Source organism: Heteronotia binoei, chromosome 2, assembly GCF_032191835.1.
Source record: "Heteronotia binoei isolate CCM8104 ecotype False Entrance Well chromosome 2, APGP_CSIRO_Hbin_v1, whole genome shotgun sequence".
NCBI classification, from domain to species: domain Eukaryota; kingdom Metazoa; phylum Chordata; class Lepidosauria; order Squamata; family Gekkonidae; genus Heteronotia; species Heteronotia binoei.
The window spans coordinates 78,554,579-78,568,045 of record NC_083224.1 but is presented as its reverse complement, the minus strand read 5'-3'; the positions used below and the strand labels follow the sequence as shown (position 1 = coordinate 78,568,045).

Genomic DNA, 13,467 nt, shown 5'->3' with positions numbered 1-13,467 from the left:
AATATCTGCATTCATTAATGAACATTACTATTCCTTTTATCATGTAGGGAAGGCTGATTTCCACAATATTTGCATAGCTGTGTACACCACTACAAGAGTACCTTAGTAATAATAATAATAATAATAATAATAAAATTTTATTTATACCCCGCCCTCCCCACCGAGGCAGGCTCAGGGCGGCTTACAGAGTGTGGCAAAAGCCATGTTAAACAATAAAACAATTATACATTTCAGTACCATTTAAAATTACCATTAAATTTACATAATATAAAAATCTAAAATCAATCTAAAATAATCTTATCTTATTGCTAACCCGATTGTTGATGTTAGTGATGGCATGGTGTTCATTTCAGGTTTCATCTTGGAAGGCTAGCCGGAAGAGGGCGGTTTTGCACGCCCTACGGAATTGGCTAATGTCCCGTAGGGCCCGCACCTCTTCCGGCAGCTGATTCCACCATTGGGGTGCTTTTATAGAGAAGGCCTGTTCTCTGGTTATTTTTAGTTTGGCCTCCTTTGGCCCAGGTACTTCCAGAAGGTTTTGTGAGCTGGATCGCAGTGCTCTCTGGGGAACATATGGAGAGAGGCGGTCCCTAAGATAAACAGGTCCTCGGCCATATAGGGCTTTAAAGGTAATAACCAGCACCTTGTAACGAACTCGGTAAATAACTGGCAGCCAATGCAGTTCTCGCAGCCCAGCCTGCACATGTTCCCACCGAGGTAGGCCCAATAGCAGTCTGGCTGCTGCATTCTGCACTAGCTGCAGCTTCCGGGTTCGGCACAGGGGCAGCCCCATGTAGAGGGCATTACAGTAGTCTAGCCTCGAGGTGACCGTTGCATGGATCACTGTTGCCAGGTCATTCCACTCCAGGAAGGGAGCCAACTGCCTCATCCGCCTAAGGTGGAAAAAGGCGGATTTGGCAGTGGCTGCTATCTGGGCCTCCATTGTCAAGGAAGTACTGTTTTAATGGCAGCCTGATCTTTTCCACCTCTGCAGATGCAGTTGCACAGGCAAAATCTTGGACTATGGTAAAAAACAGCAACATTCTCTCACCATCAAATGAGGGAAAGATGTTCTGCTCTACTCCACTTGCTCTCAAAACTAAGTTATAAGCCACCTGCAAACCTCTTAAGCTGAGCTAGTACAGGGTCACCCACAGCTGTTAGGATATGATGCCAGGGGGTATAAGAGGCCTCACTTCTCCACACTCCTTCCCTGAAAAGTGCCTTGCGTGGCATGTTTTTACCACCTTTGGATTTCTTCCTAGAGCCAATGCAGGACAGAAAGCTGTTGTTGCCTTGTCGTAGGATGCAGCTCCAGTGAGTCAGTGACTGGTACAGAAGAAAGCAGACAAGAGCTGCATCCACACATCATTCGCGATTTGACAGTGTGCACTTGTAGCAGTTACACACCTCCTGGATGAGCTTGTCCACATAGAAGAATTCAGTTGCAATGAACTGTACAATGCAATGATATCCAGTGACCTGTCGAATCAGCCCAGGTTTTCTTTTGTGCCTGTGTTTGGAAGTGATTGATTAGACCTATACTCAGTTGCTGTGATTCAGTACACTATATAGCATTGGGCTGATAAGTATAAAACTCTGGGAGGGTGGGTGGGTGTGAACACATTAGCAAGTACTCAAGTTGTGAAAGTCTCTGCATGAACCAAGTTACAGATAAAAATGTCTGAGTAGATTGCGAAGGAGTGGCACTAACTGTACAGTTGCAGCTCCATGTTTCCTCATCTGACACTTGGAAAGGTTGTTTATTCTCCCAGGGGGAAATCCTACCTTTGCCCCATCTCCTGGTGTTTGCATTTCACAGGTTGTTCACTGCTCCTTTAGAGTCACACCCCTTGCACAGAAATTTGATGAGTACAAACTAATTATGTGCTAAGCAAATTGCAATGCAGTGCCTGTCTTTAATACTCTAGTTGAAACTAGTTAAAGAGGAAGACAGAAAAGGAAACTTCTTGCACATCTGACACTTAGGGCAACCTAATTATAGCATTGCTACAGGGGCAGTTCCAAAACAATGCTAGCTTTCCTAAGGCTGCTGTCTTTATTGAGAAGGATAAGAAAAGAACAAGAATGTAAAATCAACAAAGAATAATTCTCAGTAAACAAGGAAATTGCTTCTAACCATGAGATTCAAAGTATGATTTTATTACTACCTGGGTTCAGATTTTCACTCACCCATAAATGGCCTTTGCAAAGTCACTATTAGTCTAATCTACTTCACAGGAGATCAACACAGATGACTTTGGATATGCCACCCTGTGTTCACGGGAAGACTGGCCAGATATACAGTATTTTTTGCACCATAAGACTCACTTTTCCCCCCCAAAAAAGTGGAGGGAAAAGTGTGTGCGTCTTAAGGAGTGAATACTGCAAAAAATTCACACAAATGCCTCTAAATTCACACAAACGGCTCTAAAAACTAGGTGCGTCTTATGCTCAGGTGCGTCTTATGGAGCGAAAAATACGGTAAACGTGACAGCTAAATAAATCATTTATAAAAAGTGACAACTCCCCCCACACCCTTTGCTACACCTAGTAATTCTGAGGACTAAAGAGATTTAAAAACATTTCCAGTTCCTACCCTGTGTGAGTGCTAAGAGTTGCTAACTGGCCATGAGATAAAAGTCCTGTCTTTTTATTAGAGACTTAATGTATGTAAATAGGCAGCTGAAGGTTTTAAAGGCATGGAAGTAAATAATGGCCCATTAGGATGTTATTAAAGGGACAGGGCATTTTCCTCCATGCCAGTTTGCAAATGTAGTGATAACCACATAAAAGGAAAAAAGGAGGCAAACTCTAGACAGACTACCCCTCCCTTCCCCCACTACTCAGTTATACTCTATCATTATTGTTACTTTTATAAACCTTGTTTGCAAAACATGCACAAAATAATTAAAACCCAGATTTTTCTTTTCAGTGGCAGGATTGTCTCCTGTGGAGCAAAGCTCTACCCTGACCCTTTGGTCTGACAGGTAGTCAGGATGTGATCAATGGGAACAAGAAGTGCTCCCATGGCTCTTCATGTTTTGTAGTTTGTAAAGAGTTTTTATAATAAAGGCGACAGTCAACAAGACACATTTTCCCTCAGAGGCCTCAACTCTGAAAAAGCCTCAGAGACCATATGAGTTTGAGGGACTGCATCTAGAAATAATGCACTTTCCCAGCTACTGTCTTCTCTTTTGGCCAACCCTCTCTTCTTGGCAGGAAACCAATGCCATTATTCAGAGAGTGTGACTAGCAATTCCATACAACTCTGCAAGGACAACATGGACGTTACATAAGATGACAGAAGTCCCATTGGCAATTCTATTGTTGGTCTAAAGGTAGTTTGTCTGCCTGGCTTCTGTAGCAGAATCATTTCCAATGGGAAACAAAAAATGGACTGTAGTCTCTTTAGCCTAATATATCCTTGAACATTATGAAGAACTACAGAACTTTAAAATCCTCAAAGCATCTCGCATACATTATTTCAGTAATCCTTACAACAACCCTACAAGGAAGACCAGTGTTAATATTTCTATGGCCCATTCCACATATGTACTTTACCTTGGATATACAGTCATGTTACAATGTTTCTAATGTTTCATTTGGCAACTTGTTTTCTCTATGTCAGGTCAATGTTGGAGTTTTGTTGTGTTTTTTGCATTCCCCCCAGAGCATTTATTGGGTCATTTTATTTTCAAGCTGATTGCAAGTCAGCTTGATGCCATGTGCGAAATGATTGAATTGTTATTTTTCGCAGCAGTGATCTACGCCCCCTTTGAACATCCTCCTCTGTATACACACCCTCTTCAACCTTTTCCATCCTCCTTCCCCTTCACCCTTTTCCTCTCTGGTGATCGATCTATCTATCTATCTATCTATCTATCTATCTATCTATCTATCTATCTATCTATCTATCTATCTTCTATCTATCTATCTATCATCTATCTATCTCTATCTAGTTTAAATGGAGATTAGTGATAGTGTGTTAATGATAACTATTGTTTTTAGATGATCACATGTGTGATAGTGCATTAATGTGTTATTTTAAAGGCAAACATTCACCCTTTCACAATTTTTATTATTCTTATTCTGAGTTCGGATCATTTGGATTATTCTCCTGTAAACCCTAAACTGCCACCTAAATTATCCTTTCCCTTGCATCATGCCAATGGCATCAATGTTTGCAAATGCTCTCTACTGTGATATGCTCACACTACTACAAGTGTGCTAATTTCTTCAGCATCATTCACAATTTCATTCTCCGCCTTGCCTTTTTCTATCTTTGGTTTTAGTAATCCCATTCAACCCAGGCTACTTTTACTGTCTCCTTTGCCTAGGGTGCTATGTAATTTTTAGTAGTCAGGAGTGGGGATTTTTTTCATATTATTTTGCTGTGCATATCACTCTTATTTGTGTTTATTTATCTTTATTGTAATGGACTTTCATCAGTATGTTACTCAGAATAGTGCAGGTTACCACATTATCAGTGGTCATGTTGTAGTAGTCTTTTTAAAAAAACAAGTGACTATTAGGTGACCAATCTCAATTTAGTGCTAGTGCACAGTATTGCTATTGCACCTGCACCAATTTTTAGAAGGGAAAGGTGATCTCACGGCAGAGATGATTACATTACTAATGTCCACCACCCTCAAGTTTTAAAACCAGACTGCACTGTGGGTGCAAATAGAAAAATAAGGAATTTACAGCAGGGAAGGGTATGGGGAAAGAACAAGGTGAGGAGTGTTGGATTCCAAAACTTGGAAATTGACCACACAGAAAACTGTAGGATAGGTCAGTATGCAGAACAGGCCTAAGTTGCAGATGTGTGCGTGTGTGTGTGTGTGGGGGAAACTCAGAGAATGATAGCTTGCATGAGATCACCTTGGCTGCATTCAGAGATTTTTATTGATTTATTTTTATTTTGTTTGACTTAAATTGCTTCCCACAAAGCAGGCTCAGGAACGGTTCCATCAGAAGGTTAAACAATTAAAAACAAATATAACAACAAGATAATATTGAACCAAGATGCGAATGAACCTGGCATGAGAGCCTTGTTTCTCCCTTATCTCCCCTCACTTCTCATGCTGAAGATGAGTAAGGAATCACTGCAAGAAACTAAGTCCAGTTACCAGGATACGGGCACATGGATTAATGGGAGTTAGTCCCCCTTCCAGTCAGGATTCTAAATGATAGTTTAATTCAGTTTCACAGTAAATCCCAGTTTAAGGAGGTGCTCCTTTCGTTGTGAGGGAGCACGATGTTAGGTGTATAATGAAGGCAGTAAATTCTAGAAAGGCTGCAGGTCCCGATAATATCCCTGGTTGTGTGGTAAAGGAATGTGCAGGGCAGTTAGCCGGGGTGTGGACTGAGATTTTCAATCGTTCTTTGTCACAATCCATTGTTCCCACTTGTTTGAAGGCTTCCCTTATTGTCCCAATACCAAAGAGGACGCCAGCAAAGGTTTTAAATGACTATAGGCCAGTGGCCTTGACTTCTGTGATAATGAAGTGTTTTGAACAATTAGTTCGAAAATATATTATTTCCTGCCTTCCTGTTATTTTTGATGAATATCAGTTTGCTTACAGGAAAAATAGATCTACTGAGGATGCTGTTAATACTGTTCTTTATACTGCTTTATCGCATTTGGATAAAAAGGGGACGTATGTTAGAATGTTGTTTGCAGATTTTAGTTCTGCTTTTAATACAATATCACCCCATAGATTGTTGTTTAAGCTTAAAGATTTGAAGCTGTCGGACTCTATATGTGAGTGGATTTTGAATTTTTTGTCAGGTCGTTCACAAAGGGTTAAAATGGATGGATATATTTCCTCCGTGAAGATCTTAAATACTGGCACCCCTCAGGGATGTGTCTTGAGTCCACTTCTTTTCACTATTTACACGTCTGATTGTGTTTCTAGCAGTCTGAGTAACAAAATCATTAAGTATGCAGATGATACAACGTTGGTAGGGCTCATCTCTGAGGATGATGAGTCTGCGTACAGGAGGGAAGTTCAACAGCTGTACCTTTGGTGTAAAGTAAATAATCTTATTTTAAATATAAATAAGACAAAGGAAATTATAGTGGATTACAGGAAGAGTAGTTTGGACACCCAGCCGTTGTTTATTGATGGTGTTATGGTAGAACAGGTGACAGAATGGAAGTTTCTGGGAATTACCATGAAACAGGATCTAACATGGGGGGCAAATACTTTAGCTCTAGAGAAGAAGGCCCAGCAACGACTATACTACTTAAGACTCTTAAGATCACTACAACTGTCAGGGAGTCTGCTGGTTGCCTTTTATCGTAGTTCCATTGAGAGCATTTTATCTTATTGCCTCTGCGCATGGTTTGGGAGCTGCACGGAAGCAGAGAGAAGGGTGCTCCAAAGAGTGACGAGAAGAGCACAAAAGATTTGTGGATGTTCTCTCCCCTCATTGGTGGATCTGTATAATATGGCATGTAAAAGGAAGATACAAATGATCCTAAGGGACCATACACATCTGGGCCATTTGCTTTTTGAGATCTTACCGTCAGGTAGACGATATAGAGTGTTGAAGGCTAGGACAAACAGATTTAAGGACAGTTTCTATCCAAGTGCTGTGGTTAGGTTAAATGCAGGGTTATGAAGGATTATCTGTTTTAGATGTATTTAATGGTTTAAATGGTTTTAATGGTTTTATGAATGTTTAATGGTTTTATGAATGTTTATTTAATGGTTTAAATGGTTTTAATGGTTTTATGAATGTTTATCCGTTTTAGATGTATTTAAATGGTTTTAATGGTTTAAATGGTTTAATGGTTTTAGATGTATTTAAATGGTTTATGAATATGTGTGTTTGATGTGTTGGTATGTTTGTGGAAGAGCACCTCATTTCGTTGCTCTCTTTTTGTTGAGAACAATGACAATAAATTCATCTATCTATCTATCTATCTATCTATCTATCTATCTATCTATCTATCTATCTATCTATCTATCTATCTATCTATCTATCTATCTATCTATCTATGCTAACTCCAGAAAACCCATGTGCCTACACAGGATGGGCAGTGGGTACTTACTACAGGATGAGGAGAGTCACTGCCATGCAATAACATCATATTCAGCATTAATCAGAAGCACTGTGTGACACCAGGGTGATGCTCATCCCCAAAATCTGGGTGAATGCAAGAGCATTGCTTCACCACAATACCGGAGCTTCTAGGTCAAGCTGAAAGTGGTAATGATTGCTGCTCCTCTGTTTGGCTGGCCTGTTTCTGTCTGCCAACCAGCTGAACACTGGTGGGCCGTGGCCAAAATTGCTAGGAGTTTGCCCAACATAAGTGGGTACCAGGCAAACCAATGTGTAAAGGCTACTTATAGGATTTTCTTCATCGTGCTCCATGATGTGAAGGCATAGGCATGGCAATAAGCCATGTTCACGCAGCTGATAACTTCAAGTCACATTGATGTGTATCTGTGGTGAGACTTGAACTGTAAACACTAGACTAGAGAGAAGGATTGCCAAAAATTACAACATGGTTTCTTCTAAAATACCTGAGAGGCTGAGGAAATGCTGGGATATTAAAATTTTAAAAAAATTATTGTATTAGGTCAAATTAGAGCAAGAACATGAATAATTGAGTTTGATGGTTTATTTATTTACTTAAATTCATCATTGTGCTACCTTTTCACCCAAGCAGGGTTGCCAATGAGGCAAACATCAAACATTAAAACATCTACGCATTAAAATATTTAAGTATAGTTCAATTAAAAAAACCCATATAAACAGACATAACACCAAAATGAGAGTGGAGGTCAATAACAGTTATTGGGAGTATGTCAAAAAAGAACAAAAAAGGTGTCTCCCACTGTTAGAAGGCAATAATAGAGGGAGGCTGACAGATCTCCCTGGGGAGGGAGTTTCAAAGTTTTGGCACCACAACTGAGAAGGCCCTTTCCTGGGTTGCCACCTGTCTTGACTCCTATTTCCCCCAATCCTGCATTGGATTCCATCTGTTAGTTCACCTTGGCTCCAATTTTGAGTGGACGAATGAATGTTTTGCAGATGTAGGTTTGTTTGTTTGCTTTCCTATCCATGCTGTTAAAGACATAGGAGCATCACTCCAAAAAGCTGGTGACCCTAGCTGAGGCAGTGGTTCATGTTGCTTGGATAGTCATTTAAACATTTATTTCCTGGTGCTAAAGTATCTTATTCTGTTTATTTATTTAGTACCTTCATATCCTGTTTAGCCAAATATCTACTCAAGGCAGGTTACAAACATAGTATTTAACCCCTGCTATAGAACTGTTACAAACTGTTACAAAATAATTCAGGTATCCCTTTAGTCCAGTCCTGGCCTAAACACTGGCATCAGGCCTTCAGTGTTGTGTTAAGCCTTGGCACACAGACCTCTGTACAGTGTCCACACCACAGGAAACTAAAAGCAGAGGCACAAGAATAGCAAAGTAGTGTTGTCTGCCTAAGACTTATGTATGATTCTACCACATAGGAATAAGCACAATTGGATTTGTACAATCACCAAAGACCTCAATCATTGAACAAGAAGGAATACCATGCTACTTCAGTCATGTACTGACCTTAAAAGTATATTTCCTGCTGATGTTATCTGATGGCTGGACAGCTGCAACCCGAAAGCTGAGAAGTGGGATGCTGCCCAAGATGCTTTCCTCCTTCTCATCTGTATGAAGAAAAGTCAAATACCCAAGCATTAGGCATAGAAGGACGTCCACTTCTCTAAGCTAAGATGTCAGAGATATTGGGGCACAGCATCTCAGTCAATTATGCTCCTTCACCTCCAATGCAAAGCAAGAAACAAGCAAGGACTGACAAATTCTCATTAGTGCCAAAATAAGGGACGGAGTCCTGAGACCAACAATTTCTACTTGTGGAAGACAACTCCTTTATGTGCTTCTTATTTCCTCTGACTCAGGCTAGCAAGCTCTCTTATACACTCCAACATGTATCAGTTACATTTATAGCTCACAATGCTGTCCAGTTAATTATTCATTCATGCTCACTCTCCAGATACACTGCCTGAGAGAAGGCTCAAACTGAAAACGAAAGAATGTGAGGAATCCATACATTTTTATACAAAATGACAGATATGAAATGCACTTGCCTCAAAAATATCAGGGGTACCAAATGGGTGTAGGAACCTTCTTACCAGTGCGGGGGGCCTTGTTTGGCATCAAGGAGCATGAGAAGGAAATATGATTGATGTTTGATCATCTGGAGTTTGCTAAAATCTGAATTCTTATTGTGCTTTCTGTAGACATCTGAAGAACAGAATATGCCATACACACAACAGTCTGGAAGCTGCCATCTTGCATCTGCTTAGTCTCCCCCACCTTGCACTCCCTTTATCAGTCCATCACACTAACATTGGGCCTGAATGGCAAGGTTTAATTGTTTATCAGGGAAGGAGGACTGACAGATGTCGAAAGAGGAGAGAATGAATGTTTATAGCATTGGCAGGAAACCTACTCTGTGGAGTTGTTGAGAGAAAGAATTAAAGATCCAGCTCATTATTTCAGGCAAATAAGGGTACAGCTTGTCTGTAGTCAGGACAGGCAGGCAGAGAAGCTGGAAGAGTCAAACCAAAACACCAACAAGAGTCACATAGTTGAGAGTTCAGACTAAGAGTCATGCATGGGTGAGTCAAAAAAGAGTACAGAGGCAGGTGGAGTTAGAGCAGGTCCAAGACGCATGATCAAGCAGGTCTGAAAGTCAAGGCCAGAGGTTCAAGAGTTGTAAGAGGAAGCAAGGTCTGGTGCAGTGGTTGTGGCATCAACAGTATTGTGACAAGTTGCTCCCATGGCTTCCACTTTGCCCTTTTTTATGCTAGGCTCACAGCTGGGTCCTGTTGAGCCCATGAGTGAGCCATCTGCCTTACTCATTAGCCCCAGGTGCTCCTCCTGACTCGGTAATCCTCAGGCAGTGAGGCACATGCTTCGTCTCCTCTTTTCTACATTCTGGTGGCTCAGGGGAAGATGGAGGTGAGGTAGCCTGTAGAGTCTCCTCAGGATCCTGGACCGATGGGGCACTGCCTTACCCCCTCAGTGGCCCTACTGCTCATGGGGTCTGGCAATGCACTGTCATCAGAAGTCTGTGTAATGGGGTCCATTTCTGCCATCTCTGAGTTACTGGCATGGCCACTGATGTTATCAGAATCAATTAGAAGGGGGGCACCTACTTTGGAGAGCTATAGTTTGGACATCCCAAATCCAATCTTCGCCAAACTCAGAGGTCAGGTGGAGAAGAGTCTGCTGAAGATTCCCTGTTAGTATGGATCTCTAATTCACAAGGAGGCTGTTCTACTACCTCCGGAACCAAATGAACCGTTAATCAGTTTGGGAAAATGCTGGTTCACATAAGGTCATGGTTCATGCAATCAAATGAACCACAAACCAACACAAACCACCATTTTCCTGGTTCATGCCCATCCCTAGTTACACATATTCCTTTTTACAGTTCATAATTGCACAGCTTACCACAATGTAGAGGGAGAAAAAGATGCATAGTTGCTAACAACCAATCCTAGATCACTGTACATTCTCTGGCTCTTTGAACTCAGTGCTATAAAATGCTATATTAATGATATTGGGAATATCAAAGGTTGTTTGCCTAGTGCAGGGATCTCTTCGTGTATTATAAAATAGGAGTCTTCATTGCTAGAAACAATCAGCTTTTGGAATCTCCTACTAATTTTACATTTGTTCACAGGCAGATCTTCTAGACAAAAAATCAGTTAGGGCAACTCATTCTTAGATTCCACGTAAAATTGCTTTGACCTGTTGGCTGGGATTTGATTCTGAGATAGTCTGAGCAAATGGACCATTATGAAAGAGAATCTCTACAGAATAGTCTCAAAAGAAAAGACAGAAGGATGGACATACATGTAAGTGGCAAGAAGAAAGCATCCTCTCAAATGCTGTGGCTCACCCAGGGAATTATGCAGCCATCTTCAAAACGACCAGATAACAATATCCCCATTGTGTAAAAACGGCTGTTTACCAGCACTCAATCCATGAACGTGCTAGTAAGCTATATTTTGGGATGGAAAGTGGAAATTTGTGCAAGTATCACAGGCACCTATTGAAGTGCCCACATAATCTCTTCACAGCTACATGTGCCACTTTGAATGCCATACTAAATATATTTCTGTTTTCCTTTTTTCTTCTGAGGCTCCGTGTTCACCCTTCTCACCACATGAGCACACTCTATTTTGGACCAACATGTTCTCTTAGAAGTTTTAAAAAAAACAAAACCCTGGCCATTCATCACACAGCAATGGGGAAAGGACATGACTTAGAGAGCAGAGCACTTCCTTGGCAAGCAAAAGATCCCAGGTTCAGTTCTCAGCATCTCCAATTTAAAAAGGATCAGGCAGAACATGATGGAAAAAACGCCCCAATCTGAGAACCTGGTGAGCCACTACTGGTCAGAGTAGGCAATACTGACCTTGATAGATTTGCAGTTTGACTCAGTACAAGACAGATCTTTTTGTTCAGATATGACCCAACACCATGACCGATTTTGCACTCACCTTACGCCACTCTCACATTCATCTCCTCAGCACGGCTCCCTTCCGATTTCACACTATCTGCCCCAGGGCTGCAGCAGGCATGGACATTTTCACACAGCAAACGGAAACTGATTTTTAGTGGTTTCTGTTTGCTGTGTGAAAACGCCAATGCTTGCTGCAGCCCCCGGGCAGATAGTGTGAAATCAGAAGGAAGCCATGCTAATGTGAGAGCAGACGAATGTGGGAGCAGCATAAGGTGAATGCAAAATCGGTCCATCTGTTTGCAAGTTCCAGATTCAGTCTTTTCTATCTCCAGTTAAAGGATCTTAGACAGCAAGCCTTTTCTCTGTCTATGTCCTTGGAGTGCTGTTGCCAGCAGAATAGACAAGATTTGGACAGACCAATATGTTCAAACTGTGATAGGTAGACATCTTTTTGTCTGAACCACTCTAGCATCCCAAATGTTTCCACCACAAATACTATTTAACCCTATTTCATGAAAGGTCTCAGGCCACAGATATTTAAAAACATTCTCTTTGCCCAAGAACCTGGAAAACACTCCCAATTAGAGTAGACAATGTGAGCAATGTGGATGATGTGGTAGGAGGTAGGTTCATATATTCCTGAACACCCAAGATCCCCTGCCTCCATCTGTTATGTGGATTTGAAGATATTGTTTGAGAGTATAATGTCAGAAGAATGCTAAGAGAATATAGCTTTACTCTCATGGAAAACAGAGGCCCAAAGACCTATAATAGATGGAAACACTCCAGCTGTTGTGCTTGATTAGAGAGAAAGCATAACACTCCTCAGTTTGTTTTGAAACTGTTTATGAGCACCTGTACTTCCTTTTAGTGAATATTCCTTTGCATAATGTTCTGCTCATCCCTAGCTATACATATTCCTTTGTACAGTTTTGTACCTTTGTAGTAGAAGAGGCAGCGATCCACCAGCACAAACCAGCGCTTATTCCATTGTTTCACCCCTGAGCTGGCCTGAAAAGAGACATTGGAAAATGATATTATATTGTAATGCACAGCACTGCTCACAATACAGAATCAGAGAAATTCCAAAAACTTCCCATGAAAAAATATGGCTGCTAAACATCCCTACAGAGGTTATGGAAAATTGTAATTCATAGAATCATAGAACTGGTAGAGACCTCCAGGGTCATTTAGTCCAACCCCCAATTCTTAGCTACCTCCAGCAGTTCTTCAGAGAGGTGGCATATAAATTCCCTAAATAAATAAACATGAGAATTTCAGAGAAAACAGTGCAATAGGACCTTAGAGGTCACATGGAGAACTTATCAAGGTACAAGATGGTACATTGTCCAGTACTTACAATTACAACTCTGTGGGACATGAGATCCAACTGAATTTACACTAGGTTTTCACATGGGGAAAGGTTGGGATGGATGGATTCTGCTAAGTACCCATTCCACAATGTTGCAAGGAATACCATGTGGTAGAGGGGAAAATGGCATTGACCGTAGTCATTTCCTAGATGCAGGCTGGGTTATAATGTTCAAAGGAAAAGGAACATTTGGGAAGAAATGAAGTCATATAACAGCACAGGTGAAGGTGGGAGTGTCACCTGCTTGAAGAGCCAGCCACTCTTGGTCACTGCAGCATTGGGATTCCTCTTCATGGAATTGGATCGTTTCCCAAATGCAATCCCCTTCCTGGAGGAGCGTGAGGCCTTCAAGAAAATTAAAGAAAAAGTTTTGGAAAACAGATGATTGAACCTGCCTTCCCCCAAACAAACAGAAGCTAATGCAAAATTCCCCAGCAAGCAAGCAACACTGGTTTGTGTATATAACATGTTCATAAGAGAAGCCATGTTGGATCAGGCCAAGGCCCATCCAGTCCAACACTCTGTGTCACACAGTAGCAAATATATATATATATATATATATATATACACACACACATATA

General features: G+C 41.1%; 2 protein-coding genes across 11 annotated transcripts in view; both read right to left on the bottom strand.

Annotated features, from left to right (window-relative positions):
- The window catches only part of PIK3C2B (phosphatidylinositol-4-phosphate 3-kinase catalytic subunit type 2 beta), a 515,998-nt gene that overhangs the window by 76,034 nt on the left and 426,497 nt on the right, over nucleotides 1–13,467 (bottom strand). The window lies entirely within an intron of this gene.
- The window catches only part of PLEKHA6 (pleckstrin homology domain containing A6), a 305,537-nt gene that overhangs the window by 78,017 nt on the left and 214,053 nt on the right, over nucleotides 1–13,467 (bottom strand). For all 10 annotated transcript variants that reach the window (XM_060231377.1, XM_060231378.1, XM_060231379.1 and 7 more), the window contains exons 4-6: nucleotides 13,127–13,231; nucleotides 12,453–12,525; nucleotides 8,583–8,683 (exon numbers count right to left, since the gene is read on the bottom strand). In XM_060231377.1, coding sequence (XP_060087360.1) covers nucleotides 8,583–8,683; nucleotides 12,453–12,525; nucleotides 13,127–13,231 — 279 coding nt within the window. The remainder of the gene's footprint in view (nucleotides 1–8,582; nucleotides 8,684–12,452; nucleotides 12,526–13,126; nucleotides 13,232–13,467) is intronic.